This window comes from Bos taurus, chromosome 22, assembly GCF_002263795.3.
Source record: "Bos taurus isolate L1 Dominette 01449 registration number 42190680 breed Hereford chromosome 22, ARS-UCD2.0, whole genome shotgun sequence".
In the NCBI taxonomy this organism is placed as follows: Eukaryota; Metazoa; Chordata; class Mammalia; order Artiodactyla; family Bovidae; genus Bos; species Bos taurus.
The window spans coordinates 18915891-18937105 of record NC_037349.1 but is presented as its reverse complement, the minus strand read 5'-3'; the positions used below and the strand labels follow the sequence as shown (position 1 = coordinate 18937105).

At 40.3% G+C, this 21215-nt stretch overlaps 1 protein-coding gene across 3 annotated transcripts in view; it reads left to right on the top strand.

Moving 5' to 3' along the window:
* GRM7 (glutamate metabotropic receptor 7) overlaps positions 1-21215 on the top strand; it is a 940532-nt gene that overhangs the window by 630535 nt on the left and 288782 nt on the right. For all 3 annotated transcript variants that reach the window (XR_009492289.1, NM_001076055.3, XM_024982891.2), the window contains exon 7: positions 9091-9230. Coding sequence is in view for 2 of the 3 variants with exons in the window: in NM_001076055.3 (NP_001069523.3) it covers positions 9091-9230 (140 nt within the window). In the remaining variant the exon portion in view is untranslated. The remainder of the gene's footprint in view (positions 1-9090; positions 9231-21215) is intronic.

Below are 21215 nucleotides of genomic sequence, written 5' to 3'. Positions count from 1 at the left end.
AGTTCTATTTCCAGTTTTTTAAGGAATCTCCACACTGTTCTCCATAGTGGCTGTACTAGTTTGCATTCCCACCAACAGTGTAAGAGGGTTCCCTTTTCTCCACACCCTCTCCAGCATTTATTATTTGTAGACTTTTGGATCGCAGCCATTCTGACTGGTGTGAAATGGTACCTCATAGTGGTTTTGATTTGCATTTCTCTGATAATGAGTGATGTTGAGCATCTTTTCATGTGTTTGTTAGCCATCTGTATGTCTTTTTTGGAGAAATGTCTATTTAGTTCTTTGGCCCATTTTTTGATTGGGTCGTTTATTTTTCTGGAGTTGAGCTGTAGGAGTTGCTTGTATATTTTTGAGATTAGTTGTTTGTCGGTTGCTTCATTTGCTATTATTTTCTCCCATTCTGAAGGCTGTCTTTTCACCTTGCTAATAGTTTCCTTTGATGTGCAGAAGCTTTTAAGGTTAATTAGGTCCCATAAAACATAACTGGCTCATACTCTTCAAAAGTGTCCAGGTCAGGAGAAAGACAGATGGATGAATTGTTCCAGACTGGAAGGAATTTAGGAGACATTACTATTAAATGCTATGTGGAAACATTGATCTTAAACCAAAAAAAGATATGAAGTATTTTAAGAACATCTGTTGATTAGTTTTAAGTAGCATGATAACAATGTTAATTTCCTGGTTTAGATAATTATGGTTTAAAAAATCTTCTTGCTTCTTTTAAATAATAACCCATTTAAACCCACAATATTGAATCAATCTTTCAGGAGTTACTTAGCATCAGGGTGAAGAAAAATCATATCCAGTTTGGGAACCAACAGTTTCCAAGCTGAGATGGAGACAAAATTGACTGTGAATACAACCAGAAAAATAATTCAACTACAAATCACCTTCTTTTTGTAGTTTTCTTGCTCATCATACAGAATCTCCTAAAATATATAATTTTCCCAGAACCAGGTACATATAAATTTCATCATATATCCTGGGATCATTTGCTAGGCTTTGTATTCTGGTCCATAGATAAACATCACCATTCAGAGGCCAGTAACAAAAAAAAATAGGTCATTTTGAGAATATTTTCGGTAATTCTCATCTGATTCTTCTTCTGTAGAGTGCTTGTAGACTCATTTAGTTAAGATGGTCTTACCCGCTGATGAGCCAGAATTGCTGAGTTACTGACTGGACTCAGGGTCTATGTCCCAAATAAATATTATGTGCCGGAAACTGTTCTAAGTGCTTTTTTGTATACTGGCTTCTTTAATATTTATAATCCCAGATGGCTTAGGTATAGTTATTTTCCTTCTTTTTTTTTTTTTTTTCAACAGATAAACTAATTTATAGAGAAACTAAGAATCTTGATGTTTAAAGCCACATGGTTTTGTAGTGATGATGCTGTTATTGTTACCTCGGGTACCTAACTCCGTGGCCTGCTTTCTTGACTTTAATTAAGTGTTTGAGAGAAATGGCTTATTCCTGCTATTCCATCATGGAACACGGACTCTGTGGGAGAGCACAGGCAGGGCCAATTCGTTCCCTTTCTCTGTTGTCATTGTAATCATGCTCTGATGTCAACACAATCTCCTTTCTCTGAGGAAATTCTTTCTGCCACGTGGACAGGCAGGAGACTTCCAGGGCCGTGTGACATTTGTTAATAGCAGGGCTCAACGGTTTTATAAAGCAGGAAAAAAAAAAAAACTGTTAGATTTAGTTAAGTGGCTTTCATGTCACTTTAATTGAGCAATTATTAGGGTGAAAAGAAATTTGACTTTTTGTACTCATTCAGTGTCCTGACTTTTAGACAAATTAATCAGATGCTAGGGAGGAGAAAATATTTGTCCAACACTTTACAGCTAGCAAATGACAGAGACAGACCTATAAGTTAAGATTCTTTTTTGTGAAAAATGTCACCTCTCTTGCATATTTTAGAAAAATATTGATGTTTCTTGATCATAGTAAGCTTAGTTGTGCTCTTCTGTTACTTCAGTACAGAATTTTTCATACCCCTGGGATTTGTTTTTGCAGTACAGTTTAATAACCTCAACCTTCACATTTACAGAAACGTCAATTTAGGAAGTGATAATAGAATGCTCTAAAGGATTGCTACATCTTCACCAAGCACTTAACCTCCTCTTGTGTACCAACAGAAAAGATGGCTAAGTTTGTCTTTATGACTTCTAGCCATCTTTCCTGCATCCCTCATGAATGCAGTGACCTGAGCCTAAATTTTAGTTATCTCAACGTTTGCTTATCCAACCAGATGTCAGTATTTGTAAATTTACCAAATTTGTTCTCATGGGTGCATGATCATAGATAATTGCTCTATTGCGAAGTATTTAATCTGAAGTATGTCTGTACCTAGAGTTAGTTATTACTTTCCAGAAAGCACACTGGGTTGTGGTAAATTTTGTAAAGATGATGCATCTCTTGTCATCGTCTTGAAATATGTAATTACCTTTCCTTCATCAAGGGTGAAATCTGCGTCCCCTCTCCTTGAATCTGAGTGAGTTTGTGTCTAATACGGAAGTTGCAGTCTGTGAATTTTAAGCCATAAACTGTCATAGGGCCGTTGCATGGTTCTTTTGTGACTTTTGTATTACAAACACAGCTAGCAAGTTAGGAGGAAGCCTAGAAGCTAAGAAACAGGTTGCATGTGAGTGTTCCTTTCATGGCTCCAGCTGAGGTTACAGCTGATAGTCAGCATCAGCCTTTAACCATGTGACCTTCAAGCTGCCCCAGTTGATGTGAGTGAAACAGAGAGACCCTTTTTTCATTGTTTAAAAATAATTTTATTTATTAGTTTTGGGCTGTGCTGGATCTTCATTGCTGTGCAGGCTATTCTCTGGTTGCAGTGAGCGGGGACTGCTCTCCACTTACGGTGCGTGGGCTTCTCATCGTGGTGGCATCTTTTGTTGCAGCTCCTGGGCTCTAGAGCACAGGCTCAATAGTTGTGGTGCACAGGCTTAGTTGCTCCAGAGCAAGTGTGATCCTCTGGGATCAGGGATCGAAACTGTGTCACCTGGGCTGGCAGATGATCTCTTTACCACTGAGCCACCAGAGAAGCCCCCAGAGAGGCCCTTTTTGTGCCAAGCCCTGCCCAAATTGCAAAATACACATTGTCCTTCTGTCAGCACTCCCTATTAGGATGGTTTGTTGAGAAGTAAAAGGTAATGAACAGAAATCAGTGCTGTGTTTCTGAAACCTATGTTCACTTCAGTTCAGTTCAGTCCCTCAGTCGTGTCCGACTCTTTGCAACCTCATGAATCGCAGCATGCCAGGCCTCCCTGTCCATCACCAACTCCTGGAGTTCATTCAAACTCACGTCAATCGAGTCGGTGATGCCATCCAGCCATCTCATCGTCTCTCGTCCCCTTCTCCTCCTGCCCCTAATCCCTCCCAGCATCAGAGTCTTTTCCAATGAGTCAACTCTTCACATGAGGTGCCAAAGTACTGGAGTTTCAGCTTTAGCATCATTCCTTCCAAAGAACACCCAGGACTGATCTCTTTCAGAATGGACTGGTTGGATCTCCTTGCAGTCCAAGGGACTCGCAAGAGTCTTCTCCAACACCACAGTTCAAAAGCATCAATTCTTCAGCGCTGAGCTTTCTTCATAGTCCAACTCTCACGTCCATACATGACTACTAGAAAAACCATAGCCTTGACTAGACAGACCTTTGTTGGCAAAGTAATGTCTCTGCTTTTTAATGTGCTATCTAGGTCATAACTTCCCAAAGAGTAAGTGTCTTTTAATTTCATGGCTGCAATCACCATCTGCAATGATTTTGGAGCCCCAAAAAATAAAGTCTGACACTGTTTGCACTATTTACCCATCTATTTGCCATGAAGTGATGGGACCAGATGCCATGATCTTCATTTTCTGAATGTTGAGCTTTAAGCCAACTTTTTCACTCTCCTCCTTCATTTTCATCAAGAGGCTCTTTAGTTCTTCTTTGCTTTCTGCCATAAGGGTGGTGTCATCTGCAAATCTGAGGTTATTGATATTTCTCCCAGCATTATTGATTCCAGCTTGTGCTTCTCCAGCCCAGCGTTTCTCATGATGTACTCTGCATATAACTTAAATAAGCAGGGTGATAATATACAGCCTTGAAGTACTCCTTTTTGGTTCTTATTTGGAACCAGTCTGTTGTTCTATGTCCAGTTCTAACCATTGCTTCCTGACCTGCATATAGGTTTCTCAAGAGGCAGGTCAGGCGGTCTGGTATTCCCATCTCTTTCAGAATTTTCCACAGTTTATTGTGGTCCACACAGTCAAAGGCTTTGGCATAGTCAATAAAGCAGAAATAGATGTTTTTCAGGAACTCTCTTGCTTTTTCGATGATCCAGAGGATGTTGGCAATTTGATCTCTGGTTCCTCTGCCTTTTCTAAAACCAGCTTGAACATCTGGAAGTTCACGGTTTACATATTGCTGAAGCCTGGCTTGCAGAATTTCGAGCATTACTTTACTAGCGTGTGAGATGAGTGCAAATGTGCGGTAGTTTGAGCATTCTTTGGCATTGCCTTTCTTTGGGATTGAAATGAAAACTGACCTTTTCCAGTCCTGTGGCCACTGCTGAGTTTTCCAAATTTGCTGGCATATTGAGTGCAGCACTTTCACAGCATCATCTTTCAGGATTTGAAGTAGCTCAACAGGAATTCCATCACCTCCACTAGCTTTGTTCGTAGAGGTGCTTGAAACCTGTGTATGGGTTGGCAAAAGGAGAAGAGAGCCTATCAGGTCAGTGCTTTGATGCCGAAAGGCTGTTTTGTCACTGGAGCAGCCTACATCCCAAATCATTCTCCATCCAAGAAAAAAAAGAAAAGTTTCACTCTGATGCTCTCATTGGGAAGATTTCCTCCTTGCATGTGTTCTGTCACCTATTCTCTCCTTTCAGCCTCCCACCTGATCAAGCGGCCCTGCTTCCTTTACCTTAGGACACTTCTTTTCTGGCCTTGATACCTTGTAGACATTTCTGCAGGGAATCACTTGTCCTTTGATAATTTATTAATCAAATAAATTTCCTCTGCAATTTTTTGATCCTTTTTTTTTTTGATACAGATTTCATTGAACACAAATCCCCTTTTTTCTCTTACAAACAGTTCAGGGGTGATGTTAAAAGGGAGTTTTGTGTGTGAAAGGGCAGGGTGAGGGGGGACTGTAAAAAAAAAAAAAGCCAGTTGCATTGTAGAATCCATCAAAAAGGTCAGAGTCACACCATGCATTACACCTCACTTAGGCAACATATTCAGCTCTTCTGCCTTATATGTTTTTAAGAATGATCTTTAATGAGTATGGAAAGGGCACTATAAGAATCATTTCTCCTCAAAAGGATTGTAAGGAGGGGGAGAGATGAGGCAGTCTATACCTTTTTCATGAATATTTACTGGGTAGGGTGAGATCCTTTGGAGCCCCAGGCCTCTGATATTCTTGCCCTGTCCTCTCACAGACTCTGAAAAGCTCCCATCCTATTATTTAATGAGTAGAAGCTGCAGAATTATAGCAAAGCACAACATGAATCCTAGTATCCAATGTGAAAGAAAACAGCTGTATCTGAATAGTAATGTCTTTCTGAAAAATAATAAGACTTCTATTGCTTCCTACACAGAGAGGGCTTGGGGGGTGTCTCTGTGGACTGTGGGGCTAGTGTCTAGGTGAAGCAGAGAAGAAACACATTGAAATGGAGCCCTTGGCCACACACAGATTCAGCCACTGATTCAAGTTATTAGGACCAAATCAGTGTTACTCATAGATGAACACCCATTCCCAGAATGGATTCTAGCCTGCTGTTTGGAAGATTTTTTTTTTTTCAATGTGTACACCAATGAAGAAATTTAAATTAAATGCCAGTTAGAAGAGACAACTTTGATACATTGGGAAAAGTGATTAGTCTGGGAGGACTTCACTGGTGGTCCAGTGGCTAAGACTCCATGCTCCCAATACAGGGGGCCCAGGTTCAATCCCTGGTCAGGGAACTAGATCCCATGGGCTGCAACTAGAAGATTCCACATACCACAGCAAACATAGAAGATCTCACGTGCCACAGCTAAGACCCAGTGCAGCCAAATATATATATATATATATATATGTATACACATACATATATATATAATATATATGTATACACACACAAAAGATTATTAGTCACATGTTTGTATGCATTTCAGCAAAGTAAATGATAATAAAAGTGAAAGCTATTTTAAAAAAATGACCATCTATTGAGCATTTAGGGCATAAGATTAAGCACCTTGTGCACATTATTACATTTAATTCTCTCTAACCTCTTGAGGGCTTCCCTGGTGGCTCAGAGGTTAAAGCATCTGCCTCCAATGTGGGAGACCCGGGTTCAATCCCTGGGTTAGGAAGATCCCCTGGAGAAGGAAATGATGGCAACCCATTCCAGTATTCTTGCCTGGAGAATACCATGGACAGAGGAGCCTGGTAGGCAAAGGTGTTATTACTTACAATAAGTAGAGGGAGTATGAATAGCTTGATTCAAGTCACACATATAGGAAGTGTTAGACCTGGGATTTACAGCCTTTCTGGTGGATTCCAAGGCCAGTTGTTGTATACTCTTCTAGTTCAATGAGCTCAGTGGACCTGGGGCAAGTGACTTGCCATCTCTGAACCTAAAGTAGCCTTCCTCACCCGTAAAGTTAGGAAGTTTATTGTTCTGTGTCCTCCAGGTCTATATTGGTTTCCTATTGCTACCATTAAAACCTACCATATATTTGATTGCAGTTGTCCAGTCTCTAAGTCATGTTCAACTCTTTGTGACCCCATGTTCTTCAGCACGCCAGGATTCCCTGTCCTTCACCATCTCCCAGAGTGTGCTCAAATTCAAGACATATATTTGGTATTAACAGCTTAAATGGCACATGTTTATTGCCTTACAGTTCTGTAGTTTGGAAGTCTGATACAGGTCCCGCTGAGCTTCGGTTATGGTAAAGACAGGGCTGGATCCTTTTAGAGGCTCTGAGTATCTGCTCCCTCGGTTTTTCTGACTTCTGAAGTCCACCTGCTCTCCTGGACTCAGGAGTCTTTCCTTGCATCCTCCCAACCTCTTGTTCTCATCCTCTCACCTCCTTTCTCTTTTGACTCCTGCTGCTTTACTTAAAAGGGCCACTTGTGATTAGACTGGGCCCACCCAGATTATCTAGGTTAATCCCTCCCATCTCCTGATCCTTCATGCAATCACACCTACAAGATGTCATTGCCAGGTATGGTGACATTCACAGGTTCTAGGGGTTAGAACTTGGACCTGCCTGGGGAACTATTATACGTCCTGTCACAAGCTCTGATTTTTTTTTTTTTTTTGTAATAGGCAGAATCATCATAAAAGTCTGTGCCTGACACTTGTCGGATAGTGTCGAGTTCCTTTTAGTTGCCTCTGTACCCTGTCTACAAGCTGCCCCGTCTCTTCCAGCAGGGGTAGCTGGCAGGCCCAGAGTGCAGTTCTGTATTCCTCTTGTCACCAGCTATATTGTCCTACTTTCTGGACCCTTTTTGAAACTTCATTGTTGTGTTGATTGATCGTTTGTGTGGAATCACTCTCAGCATCATGCTTGCTCCCTGAGGTGTGTGTACACACGTGTGTGTGCTCATTTGTGTCCGACTCTTTGCAATCCTGTGGACTCTACATAGTCTTCTAGGCTCCTCTGTCCATGGGATCCTCCAGGCAAGAATACTGGAGTGGGTTGCCATTTCCTAATCCAGGGTATCTTCCCGACTCGGAGATTGCACCCGAGTCTCCGGCATCTCCTTCATCGGCAGGTGGATTCTTTACCATTGTGCCACCTGGGAAGCCCTTCCTGAAGAAGACATCCTTTCTTACTGGATCAAGCATTCTCTCTCCTTTTCAGTTAACATGCCTTAGTTCTTTCATCCATGTCATTAATTCAAATACCATGTTGGCCCAAGTTCTGTAGAAGCTAATGACTACTAGCCATATGCAAAGCTCTGCCACCATCAGCATCTTAAAATTTTTAATGAGAATTATCGAAAGTGTTTCATCTCTTTACCTAAGATTTACTTGGCCCCTCCCCCTAAAAATAGCAAAATGTTCTCAGTGATTCTGTTTCAGCCTGTAATTGATCTATGAACTTCCTTGTAAACAGCAGGAAATAGAGCACTGTTTTCTGTTGGAAATATAGATCATGTATTAACTTATAGGCAGAGCAGACATACCCTGAAGTCACATACCCTGAAGCCAGTATTATTTTTCCTATTTCTCAGAGATCATGAGTGAAATAATGCTCAGTTATAAACTTCTGGTGATTCTTCTTTAACTGTTGGTAAGGTAACTAAAATTCACATCTTTTATACTTTGTATGTGATTTGCCTCTTGTTCCCTATGGTTAATATTAAGGAACTTTTCACTCATATCCAACTTTTAAGTTATATATTTTTTCAAAACAATGCATTAGTCTTTTGAAATTGGCTTCACTATCTAATTGTTTACAGTCTTAAGATAGACATTTCAAATAAGACCCAAATAGAAAATTGAGAAAGAATCCATTGTTTGTTAAGCATTCACCAGGCAAACTGCTAAGCATTTCAGCTGCTTATCGTTTAAAGCCAATTAGAAATAATCAGCCAAAAATACTTTTAAATGCAATCAGTATTCAACTATGTATTTAAGTGAACTTTTGAGCTTGTTTTTCACTTCTCTTGTATTTCATTTTAAAAATATATTTATTATGTCTTGATTCTTTATACACAATTTAGTGTTTGGTAGAAACTAAAATAATAATAGTAACAACAACAATAAAGCTTAAGATTTTCTCTGAAAAATAATGCATTTAATTTTTATTCCTTACAAGAGAAGACAAAGTAGAATAAAATGCTTTAAGACATTAAAGAATTGCGCTGTTCCAAGGGGGAAACAAATTGTCTTCCCACCTTATCTACTGATTCACAGAGCATAGTGATGACTTGTCCAGGAGTTTCAGGGAGCATGTTGGGGAACCTGTTAAACAACAGGGCTACCTCTAGGCTACCTTGCTCATCACTAGGTCTTCAGACTATTCCCCAGGGCACAAGAGATTGACGGAATCTTGTTTAACTATAAAATTTGTCACTGTCTTGTCTTCCCCAGGTAGTGCGGGCACCCCAGTCATGTTTAACAAGAATGGGGATGCCCCTGGGCGTTACGACATCTTCCAGTATCAGACCACGAACACTACCAACCCCGGCTACCGACTGATTGGACAGTGGACAGATGAACTTCAGCTCAATGTGAGTTTTGCTGGCCCCTCTTCCTTTGCCTATGAAATGAGTGAGCAGGTTTTTAATATGCTCCATGAGGCAGATATGTTTATGAGTATCCGCAAGTGCACTTGCAGCTTGTTAAGAGCATCAGTAGGGACTGATAACCATCATAATGCAACAGTGAGAGCATTGATGATGATGGTGGTGATGGGCATGCATGTGGAGTTCATGCCTGACTGAACTGGGCAAATCTGTGCATCATCTCATCTAAACTGAGGCTCAAGTTGCTTAACCAACAAGGTACCAGCTAATACTTCAATACTTTCATGAGATCTTTCTCATGCTCAAATTATTTTCCTTCCTTTCTTCCTTTATTTGCTCGTAGATTTTTTTTTCTTTTAATTCATTTTACTGAGTCACTTTGACTTACACTGAGGTTCTCTGGGTAATATCAGTGTTGGTTAATTTCCATAACCTCTCTTTCATTCTGTAAAGCATGACCTTGAGTGAGTAACCAGTTATTTGTGCAAGGTTATGTCAGAGTTCACCAGGCACAGCCCATCAGGAACTCACCTGTAGTCAAACACAGTAAGGTTTTTTTACTTCACTACATGAAAAATAAACTCCTGCCATCACTCCTCTTCTTCAGGGTGGAGGAATTCAGATGAGATTGGTTAAGTTGGGAATTCTAAGGAGGTTTTGGGAAGCAAGGACCAGTTTTGGGTTGGGCCATTCTTAGGAAGTAGAGACCAATATAATGGTTGGGTGTCTTGGTGATTTTGAACTAGGAGGTGGGAGGATAAGAGCTGGGCAAGAATGGTCACTAACAAAGGAATGGTTAGACCTCATGTGAACTGGAAAAGGAAATGTCTAGATATTTTTGTAGCTGCAGAGTGTCCTGTGTATCTAGTTTCACACATGATGGCTGAGTGGCCTTGCTTTGTCTTGTTCTCCCATAGTCATGGGATGGCCTCATCTGGTTAGCATTTATATTCTTCTGAAGTTTGAAAGATGCCTGCCTAGGTATTAACTGACAACTCTTCAGCCCCTTTTTTATTTATTTGTGTTTTAATTTCTTACTATTTCAGGTTCAACATTCAATAATGTGCTTATAATAATTCTTACAATGCCCTATTTGAAGTTAATGTTTAGTCTAAATGAATATGCTTGTCTTCCTGAGGAGTAACGAACACTTGGGCCAGGATCCTTCTACCCTGGCCGGGCCCAGTACAGCTCCTCTTTCTCCCCTCCTAAGAAAGGATGTAAACTGTCCAGCCCTAAGCCTGGTGGCTGGGGTCCTGGAGCCTGAGGGCTGTGGCAGGGATGCTCTAGGGCCTCTTTTTCTGAGATATGTCGACTAGGGGGTTGTACTTCAAGAAGTTCTACAGCAGATCCCTTGATGTGGCCTTGAGCTCACATACAATGTTCACCTGGGATGCTGTGGACAAATACATTGGGTTGGGCTTATGAATCAGGTAGGGCTCCTTAGTTCCAGAGACCTACTTTGAAATAGTAATATATACAATGCATGATTGTCTTACGAGCCCTGTATTACTATGAGTTCTCCAGAGAAGCAACCAATAGGATAGGCCGGTAAGTAGATAGATAGATAGAGAAATAGATATGTTGTAGAAATTGGCTCACATTTATCATAAATGCTGAGAGGTCCAAAGATGTGCAGTTGCCAAGCCAGGGATCCAGAAGACTCAATGGCTTAAGATCCAGTCTGAGTCCAAAGGCAGCAGAAGACTGATGTCCCAGATCAAAGATAGGCAGAGAGAAAGGGTTCTCTCAGGCTCAGGCTTTCAGTTCTGTTCAGCTCTTCAACAGGTTGTTTAAGGCACACACACATTGGGGAGGACAATCTGCTTGAATCAGTTAACAGTTCAAATGTGCATCTCAGCCAGGAACACCCTCGCTGTCTGTAACCACATACCAGGGCACCCATAGCCCATTCAGGTTGACACATAAAATGAACCATCACAGGCTGTGTCCCAGGGAAGTCCTTCTAATGTCTCTTCCAAACCTGGAAATGATGCCATTAGCCTTTCCTCGTGTAGACCTTAGGAGGCACTTTGGAAATGATTGAGAGTATGGGTTTTTGACCATAAAACACAGAATGGACATCTTGGGGCTGGTACAGCTTGGGTTATGGTTTTTAGAAGAGAGGATTGTGCATGAGATGGGTTGGTCAAGCCATGATAGGCCATTTACATCCTTTGAACATTGTCCCACCTGGTTCTGCTTGTATCTGTTCAGTTCTTTCCCTCTCAAGGTCCACCGTCCCAGTGAGCTGATGGGAAGGTTGTTCTTTGGTTTGTATTTTAATACGAATTGTGTTTATCAGCCATTCAACAAGTCTTTGTTTTATTTTTTGTATTTTTAAGTACCTGTCCTGCAATAAGCATTGTACAAGGCAGTGGGTGCATAATGGAAATCAAGACAAACGTAGTTCTTGTTTGTACATAATTGAAGATCTTGAATAGCATTACATGGTAAACAAGAGATAGGAGTATGAAAATTCCAAAGTGTGGTAAGAGGCATGGCAGGAGAAAGAACGATGGAGGTGAAGAGAGGCCTTGCAGATGAGGAGCAGACGATGGGGAGAGAATGAGTGATCCACAGAGCAGGTCAGAAGTAGACACAGTGATGGTGTAGCTAAGGGAGAGGATGGGAAGGAGGGATGAGAGGAGAAGTTAGGGCATTAGGTAAGAGCCAGAGCCATCCCTTGTAGACCATGATAAATATTTTAAAGATTCTATTCTGAGTACATTTAAAAACCATGAAGAAATATTAAACAAAGGAGTGGCTGGCTCAGAATTAGGAATAAAATATTGCTTTGTCTACTGAGAAGGTGATGAATAGTAAGGGGCAAGCATGGGAGTAGAAAGACTAATGAAGACTACACTGCAGTTATCGAGCTAAAATAGGGTGGCTTAGTGAAGGAGTTCTCCACCTCAGTATCCAATGGAAACCATCTGGAGGGCTTGTAGAAACACATCTGCTGGGCCCATTCCCAGGGATTCTGATTCAGGACATCTGGGAGTGCAAGGAGGCCCAAATATATGTCTTTCGAAGGAGTACCTGTGCTATGCTGATAGTACTTGGAGAACCACTGGTTTAGAGAATGTGGTACTAGCAGAGATACAATGAAATGAGTGGAAACATTTATATGTGTACTATATATATATATATATATATATATATAGTATGTATATGCATATACAGCTATAATTGTATTTCTTACAGGAAGAATAACATAATTGGGATTTAGTACTGGAGGCAAAGGAAGAGTAATACTGGGATTGGAGGAAAATAATCAAGAGTGAATCCCAGGTTTATAGCTTAAGGAACCCTGTGGATGCTCTAACAAGAGAGTAGGGAGACAGCTTGGAACAGGAGGGAAAGATTGAGAACCCTGATTGAGTCTTTCCAAATCCATGAGGGCCAAAATGAAATGGATATTAAGTCTGAAGCTCAGAAAAGAGTTTTGGGCTATAGTTATTAAAAAGAAAAAAAAAAAAGAAAGAAAAGCAGTTGTTAACCTATAAATGGCCTTGAAATGCATTAGAGAAAGAGAGAAAATGTAATAGCAGAGAACCCAAGGCCTTGAAAACCTCATAGAAAGTGTCACAGTTCCAATCCAACTACTCCAAATAACACCCAACTTAAAAGAGTCTGTCTCATTTGCCTGGAAAGTTGGGCCAAGCTGTATTCTTTGAATTTTTATTTTTGTTTATGGAAGCTAGACAGGCATATATGCTTGATTTAGCACTAAATAGGAACAGCTTTGATTCTTCCTTGTCATGCTGAGAGCTTATGGTAGGAAGAGCAGACAGGACCACAATTCCTCAGCTGAACCCAGTGACTGATGCTTGCTATAGCATGCACCTTAAAATTGTGAATGGCTGAGCCAGGGGGAGGACTGTTTTTAGACCCCTGAAAGGCTGAGTTAATTCAGAGGGTGACCACTGAGATAACTGGCCTTGCAAAGAGGTTACCCTGTTGATGTCTTTTATAGACTCCTTAAGATACTGTAAAATCTAATTGGAATCACAAAGAAAAGACTTGCGTGCACTCCGCAGAGGGTAGTCCACCCATCTCACCTGAAGCCCCCGGCCGCAGCTGCCAGTCTGTCCATGGTGTGTGTCCTGTCCATCCAGGGCCATCCTGCTCCCGATGTTACTTCTCCTCTAATTATTCTGATTCACCTCCAAGTTTGGTGAGAGTGGACTTTCCACAAACTTAGTTTGGTAGGTTTTCTTGCTCCTTGTCAATGAGATAAAACAAGTATTTTAAGTAACATGTATGCTTATCATTCAGAAAGACTACAGAGTACTGTTTCAGCCCCCAGTGAGATCATCTCAAGGAAATGGAGTTTTCAGGAGAGCTTTCTCTGTGGTCAGTAATTGCAAATACATTTCTTAGCTAGGAGGTGAATGTTTTAGAATCTCATGATCCCAGGGTTATAGACCAGACTGCCTGGCATTCTGTATCCGATCCTCTGGAATTTAGGTGTCTGAGAGCGTCCGGTCTATTACAGAATGCCACCCTGAGTCCTCACTGCTGGAGTAATAGCTCTAGGCCCTGCTTCTTCTTGGGCCAACAGATGACCACAGGGTTTGCTATTTGAATGTTCCTTCTCCAACAAGAATTCATCAGAAGGACGTCATTAGGAAGAAAGCCATTCATTCTCCCACTTGCCACCCCTACAGAAAGAACTCTGCTTTTTGCCTCAGGTTTGTGTGGTACCATGCAGAGATTCTGGAAAATGTTATTCCTGGCAGAGAAACAGTCAAGGGAATAATGCAGTACATATCCATTACTTACCCACAGGGTATCAGGAAGGATGGAACTACTGGAGATGTTGGGAGAAACAAGGGGACACGTCCCTGCACTTGGAATTCCCAGGATAGGGTCAGGGCTCTGTAATAGATAAACTCCATGTCAGGGTTTATTTTATTTATTTCCACTTTATATATATATATATGTTTTAATTGAAGGATAATCACTTTCCAACTTTGTGTTGGCTTCTGTCATACGTCAACATGAATCAGCCATAGGTACAGGCATGTCCCCTCCATGTTAAACCTCCATCCCATCGCCCACTCCATCCCACCCCTCTAGGTAGTCATGGAGTACTAGGCTTGTGCTCCCTGGGTCATACTGCAACGTTTACAGGGTTTAGATATGCGCCGATTTAAGGCACTGACATATATTTGAACTGGAATTTGAAGGATAAGTCATAGTTCCCAAGATGGAGATGAAAAAAGTATTTGAGAATGAATAATGCAATACTATGTAGAAACTAGGATGGAAGTATGTTGGGGATAAGGGCATAATATGAAAGGTAGAGAGTTATAAAAGCTATACATTTATGATGTGATTAAGCTCCACAATTATTTTGCATATTAGAAACAAAATTTCTGTCATTTTCAGTTGTTTGCAGTTAGTAGGACATTTAGATATGCCTGCAATGTAAATTTTTCTAATTAACTGAAATCCTTTAAAATCCAAAAATGTTAGTTTTTTGTTGTTTTTTTTTTTTAGGAACTACCCTTAATAGGCAACTTCCTACAGTGAACTGCACACACTCTTAAATGGAAGACTGAGTAAATATCACTTAACCTTTTCCGGCACCTTAGTCGTCAGTCACTCTACAGGGTAGTCCACCTTTATAATCTTCTGAGGTGTGTGGGGGGCTTTTTAAGAAATTTGTTCCCTATTAAATTTACCTTCTAACTAGAGATTGAAATCTCCTAAAAGATAGAATCCGTGTTTTAATTCTTTTTTTGTACAATTACTAGCATACTACCTGGCACTCACCAAGCATTTGTGTTTGTTACTGTTGTTACTATATAAAACCATGGTAGGATTAATATGATCTCTTTAATGGTAGAGATTTTCTGTGACAAGCAGCCACACTTCTTCCCTCTGGGAAGAGCACCCAAGCGTCCTCTTAAGTCATGTGGTCTGCCTTGCACAGTTCCTAAATCCAGAGGCAAGACTGGATTTAGCCTAAACCCATCACCCTTGTTCATAGTGATGACAGGCAGTAAACTGTCCAGTTAGGATGAACCACTTGATGCCTGTCAGCCAGTCTGAGACCCCACCTCTTAGAGGAAGCGGGTGTGCCTCTCAGGAGCCACAGGCAGACATTTGGAGGCCACAGAGCAGGAGCTCCAAGGAAAAGGAGGCAGAGCTTAGAGCACCTAGGCTGGAGGCAACATGCTTTGAGCCCTAGGAAACCTTTGCGTGCATGCTAAGTCACTTCAGTCACGCCAGCTCTTTGTGACTCAATGGACTGTATCCTGCCAGGCTCCTCTGTCCATGGGATTCTCCAGGCAAGAGTACTGGAGTGGGTTGTCATGTCCTCCTCCAAGGGATCTTTCCAACCCAGTGATCAAACCTGCATCTGTTATGTCTCTTAGGTCCCCTGCATTGGCAGGCAGGTTCTTTACCACTGAAGCCCTGGAAGGCATTTATAGTGCTCTCTGGATTGTTCCCTTATCAGTAACTGAAGGAAACTTAAGTGTCTTACTTTTCTACTTGCAACTATTTCACTACAGCAATCAAAAATTAAAAAAAAAAAAGTTTTTGTTTTAGTACACCCAAACTTGGGTAAATAAAATGTCAGTCTACACTTAATAAGCTGAATTTTTAAAATTTCATTAAACTAAGGTGATTAAAAATTAATTTTAAAAGTTGTAATTTTGTTAAATATTTGAATCTTTCACTCTGGTTAGAATTTTGTCTTTCACTGGCGTTTAAAGACAAAAAGTATGGTTGATTGCAGCAATCACTGTTTAATCAAATTATCTCTTCCCAAATCAATACTTACTTATACTGCCTATAAAACTCCTAATCACTCTATTGTTTCATAATTGCAGCAGTAAAAATGTTTTAGAAGTCTAATCATGCTTATAATTTACAAAGTATTACATGAGATATGGGGTAATGGATAGCCATAATCAAAGTAATGTTGCCAAAGAGAAAAATATGTAAGTTGTCAAAATCTAGTACTTCTTTAACTTCAGTTTAAAGGCTGCTTTTATGAAATTACCCCACTGATCATCATAATGAATGACTCATATCTTATAATGTATAGTTTTGTTATTAGTAACTAGGGTTACAGGCTTTGTAGCTGATGTGATTAAATGGGAACTGAGTCTTCGCTTCACCAGTTACGAGCTGTAGAGGATTACAGAAGTACCAGTTTCATAAGGTTATTGCTAGAATTAAATGTAGTAATATATGTAACAAACTTAAAACAGTGCCTGGCACATTGTAAATATTTAACAAATGTTAGCTGTAATAGCAAAAGTAATAATAATTTAATATCCTTAGTTTATCACATAACTGTTGAAAGTGTCAGTTTCTAGTGCTCCACTGTATTTTGTTTTCTTTATCCCCCTACACCTAGTAAGATGCTTATAAAATGATTGTTCTATATGAAATAGATGAGTGGATGAGCAGACAAACAGTTGGGTTATATTATAAATTACTTAGGAATAAGGGTGTCTTTTTTGATTTAGAATCCCCAGTGCCTATTGCATGAATGGATGAGAAGATGTATCCAGAAATCTACTGCAGTCAGCAATTCTGTACAATTCAGGGATCCACTTAAGACCTTGGTTCACCAGACAGGTTTCTTAAGAATTGTATATGTGGTCTGTAAGCCAGTTCACATTGCAGAGATAGATTCTTTCAGTCTCTGAATGATGGAGCAGGGCGGGGAACGATGAAAAGGAATATAAGAATTGGTTTTAATTTTTTCCAATTGATTTTTCATTTTAGAAACCTACCTGTGGCTATTTGAGAACATAGGGTGGGATAACTGTTCTTGAGGGATTGTGTCAGGGTGTGAATGGCTACATTTGTGTTAGTGAAAGTGAATTGATAATCACACCACTGAAACTGATTCCATCCACCGCCTACCTATCTAGTTTTTAATGTCTCATTGGAGGAAGAGTCAAAACAGCAAAGGATTTAGGATCGTGGCTCTCATGGCTGGGCCCAGATCCTTGGTCTGTGAACCAGGACAAGAATGGCCTCTCTGACAAAACGGCATTTACCCTGAGACCGGAGGGCCAAGAGTTATTTCCGTGTGTCCATATCTCTGAATGTGTGGCATTTTACACAGGACATGTACAAATCCAGAAGTACTGCTTCCAGTTGAGGTGCAGCCTGAGACTACAGATCCCAAACTCAATACAAACAGCAGGAGCGTTTAAAAACGTAATGCCTTGCTCATATTTTAAGAATCAAGAAATTTTTCAAGAATAACTTTTTGGCTTTTCTTTTCAAAATCAGATCAGGCAGTAATGTGCCTTTATTCGATGCTATAATAGCTAGTTGGATCTCAGGAAAGGCTTCCCACTTCTCTGTGTCTCCACAGACCCCACTCTCCCCCATTGCCTGACCCCCCTCCCCGATCTCTGCTCCCTCACCTGTTTCCTTATGCCCATAGGTATCTCATTTCATTCACTAAATCTAGATGTAGATTTCAACTTATTTCCACTAATTTGGTTTCCAGATATCGTTGACTTTTTATAAATGATCTCTAGGAATTGTTTTTCAAAGTCTTCAATAATATACTAATAGTGTCAGTGACTCAAAACAGCCATAAGAATGTAACAGCTTTTTTAAAAAAAATGGTCAGTAAGTACAGCCTTCTAAAGAGAACTGCTTTAATGAAGACAGTGCTTTTGTTTGGAGACGTGTATTTGTGCAAATTCTGAAATATACCGAAAATGAAAGAAACCAAGATCACCCTTTGTCGTGAGCATTTCTTCTTGTAACCAATGGTGCATAATTGTATTCTGTCTATGAATGTCTAGAAGATGCATAGTATTTATAATTATCAATATGTTTTCATAAGCATGTGCATTACAGAAGCCTGAACCCCCATTATTTCTTGTTTGCATTGTAGGCGTTCCAGCAAATCACTCTTGTTTATTAATATACAACTATGTTCTGTGGGGAAATTGTTGAATTTCATTACTTACTATGTTTGGAGCTCAGGCAAAATACATTTGAAAGAAGAAGTAATAAGGATGAGTTTAGAGAGCTCAGATGTTATAACAGGGATTCTCACTTGCTATTGCCAATCCAAAATTAGAAAAGGGAAAAGATGAGCTTATGTACCCTCTGCCTAACCATTTGCTCTGGGAAGCCAAAAATCCAAGGGTGACATGATGATGTTAAAAAGGAAATGTAGGGATTAGGTTAGAAATGTTTTCAACATGCTGTGAGATAGTCTTATAAAGTGGGATAGCATCAGAAAGCCCAAGTTTGAGTCCTACGTTCTCAGCCACTTGTGGCTAAAGCAAAGCATACACTATCCTTGAACCCCAGCCCCTTGTCTATTTAAAATCTAATCAAGCCAAGCAAAAGAGCTACTTCACAAGGACACTTTGAAAGTGAATTGCTATAATCTTCCTGATAGAAGTAAGCATATGGGATTCATGGTCATACTTCTTGTTGTATTTCTTGCTGCCGTAAATAATTACCAGAAACTTGGTTGCATAAAACAGCACACCTTTCTTTTCTTGTAGTTCTGAGGGTCACAGGTCCCATGGGGATCCCACCGGGCTAATATCCAGGTGTCAACAGAGTTGTTTCTGGATACTCTAGGAGAGAATATGCGTCCTGCTCATTCTGGTCCTTGACAGTATTTAGTTCCTTTTGGTTGTGGGACTGAGAGCTCTGTTTCTTTGATGTCAGCCATGGGTTGGCCCTGGCTTCTCGAGGCCACCTTGGTGCATTGGCTGGTGTCCATGTCTCCATCTTCCAAGCTGGCAGTGGTGGGTTGAGGCCCTCTCATGCTTCCACTGCTTCCTGCCTCCTCTCCATAGTTGTATCTCCCACTGACTCTTCTGCCTTCCTCCTCTACTCCAAGGGCCACTGTGATTATCCTTGGCTCATTCAGATAATCCAGAATAATCTTCTTATTTTTAGTCTGTAATCTGTTCCATGTGCAAAGTCTCTTTTGCTGTAACATATTGATAAATGAAGAAATTAAGATATGGAAATCTTTGTTGGGGAGAAAGGTAAAGGGGGCAGATTATTTTGCCTAAGTACTGTTCTTTACTACCTAAATTTGTTTTTCTGTGAAATCTGTAAAATCCATATTGTCATTCAGTCACTACGACATGTCCAGCTCTTTGTGACCCCCATGGAGTGCAGCACACCAGGCTTCCCTGCCCCTCACTGTCTCCCAAAATTTGGTCATATTCATGTTTATTGAGTCAGTAATGCCATCCAGCCATCGCTGCTGCCCTTTCTCCTTTCGCCTTTAATCTTTTGCAGCATCGGAGTCTTTTCCAGTGAATCAGGTCTTTGCAACACATTTTCATTATTCTTTTAATTTTTTATTTTTATTTTCTTTAATTCAATATGCCTCTATCATTGTCATATTTTAATTAAATATTTTTGTGCAGTGAAAGTTTACTTTCCAATTACAGTTATTAAAAATGTTGCCTGGTATTCCCCATGTTATAAATGTATTGTTAAGCCTATCTAAAATAGATAACATAGTTGTATAAATAGATAAGATTTGTATGAGATTTTCTTAAGCATCTTTAGTATCTATCTTGACTTCCTTGGTGGCTCAGATGGTAAAAAAAAAATCTGTCTGCAATGCAGGAGACCAGCATTCTATCCCTGGGTTGGGAAGATCCTCTTGGAGAAGGGAATGGCAACCCTCTCCAGTATTCTTGCCTGGAAAATTCCATGGTCAGAGGAGTCCGGCGTGCTACAGTCCACAGGGTTGCAAAGCGTAGGACATGACTGAGCTACTAACACTTAGTAGCTAATTGAGCTAATCTGTTTGATAAATGTTCTAATCACATACCTAGAAAAGCCTAGAGAAGAACCCTGAATTAAGAACCCTAAATTAATGATAAGCAAACATAATCCCTCTCAAGTGAGGAGTCAGGATTGAAGAGGAACAAAAGAGTAACACCATAGGAGGCTTAGCTAAACCTCCAGCCTTGTCCTAGTTTAGCCTCTACAATCCTGAGCATTTTGCTTCCATTGCATTATTTCTCTAAATGACAAAGCAGAAATGCAGGGAAAGAGAATAGATTGGCAGTTTCTGAAACAGTTAAACATAAAATTGCTGTATGAACTAGAAATTCCACTCTTGGATGTATACCTTGTTCTGACCTTCTTTGGTCCGTATTAAAGGTCATGGAACAGTAGAACATCATAGCCTGGAATTTGGAAGCTGTTGACTGCTGACTCCCTGACATGGCTACCAAAGTTGTCTATTGATAATGCAAAGTTGAGTTTGTAGTTTACTCAGTAAGGGGGCCACCATCTCCAAAGAGTCTTGGTAGAGTCTCAGGAGAGGGAGGTCAAGGGCAGATACTTTTGAAATTTGGGGGTCTGGAATAAGGTACTTCTTTCAGTGGGGGAGGTTTGATCAGAATTGGGCAAAGTCCAAGATATTTTCGTTTTGTATTAGATCCAGCGAGGAGGGTTTTAAACCAAGTCTTTTAGCATAAACTCTGGTTTGATGAGAGACTATATCCCAATTGAGTGATAATTGATCCTGAAAATGAGCTATTTATCCTGATGGAAATTTATTTTTTTTTTTTTTGGAGTGATATATTGTGCACATGGATGGATTTTCAGGGAATTCCTAAAACAAACCTTAAAAAATACATATTTGTAACTTTTATCTTCCTGAATAAGAATTTCTTAGTTTGTAAAATCACATTAGCATAGACAGTTTTACTTTCCTTGATTCTTTTAAGCTGGGTAGTTGCAGGCAATCTGTTCTGAGGAGGTAGACAGAGTTAGAATCCTTTAGTCTCTGATAAACCATCTGCGTTCAGAGCCATCCCCGATGGAGGTCTGGGACACTTCGTGGTGGGCTACTTGGTGGCATCATTTTTCCCCACCATCAAGGTTCATTCTTGTTCCAATGTCTTGGGCCATAATGAAAAGTGAAGCTTCTCTCCCTTTTCTACTGTCCCCTACCCTTCAGAACCAAAATAGCACAAC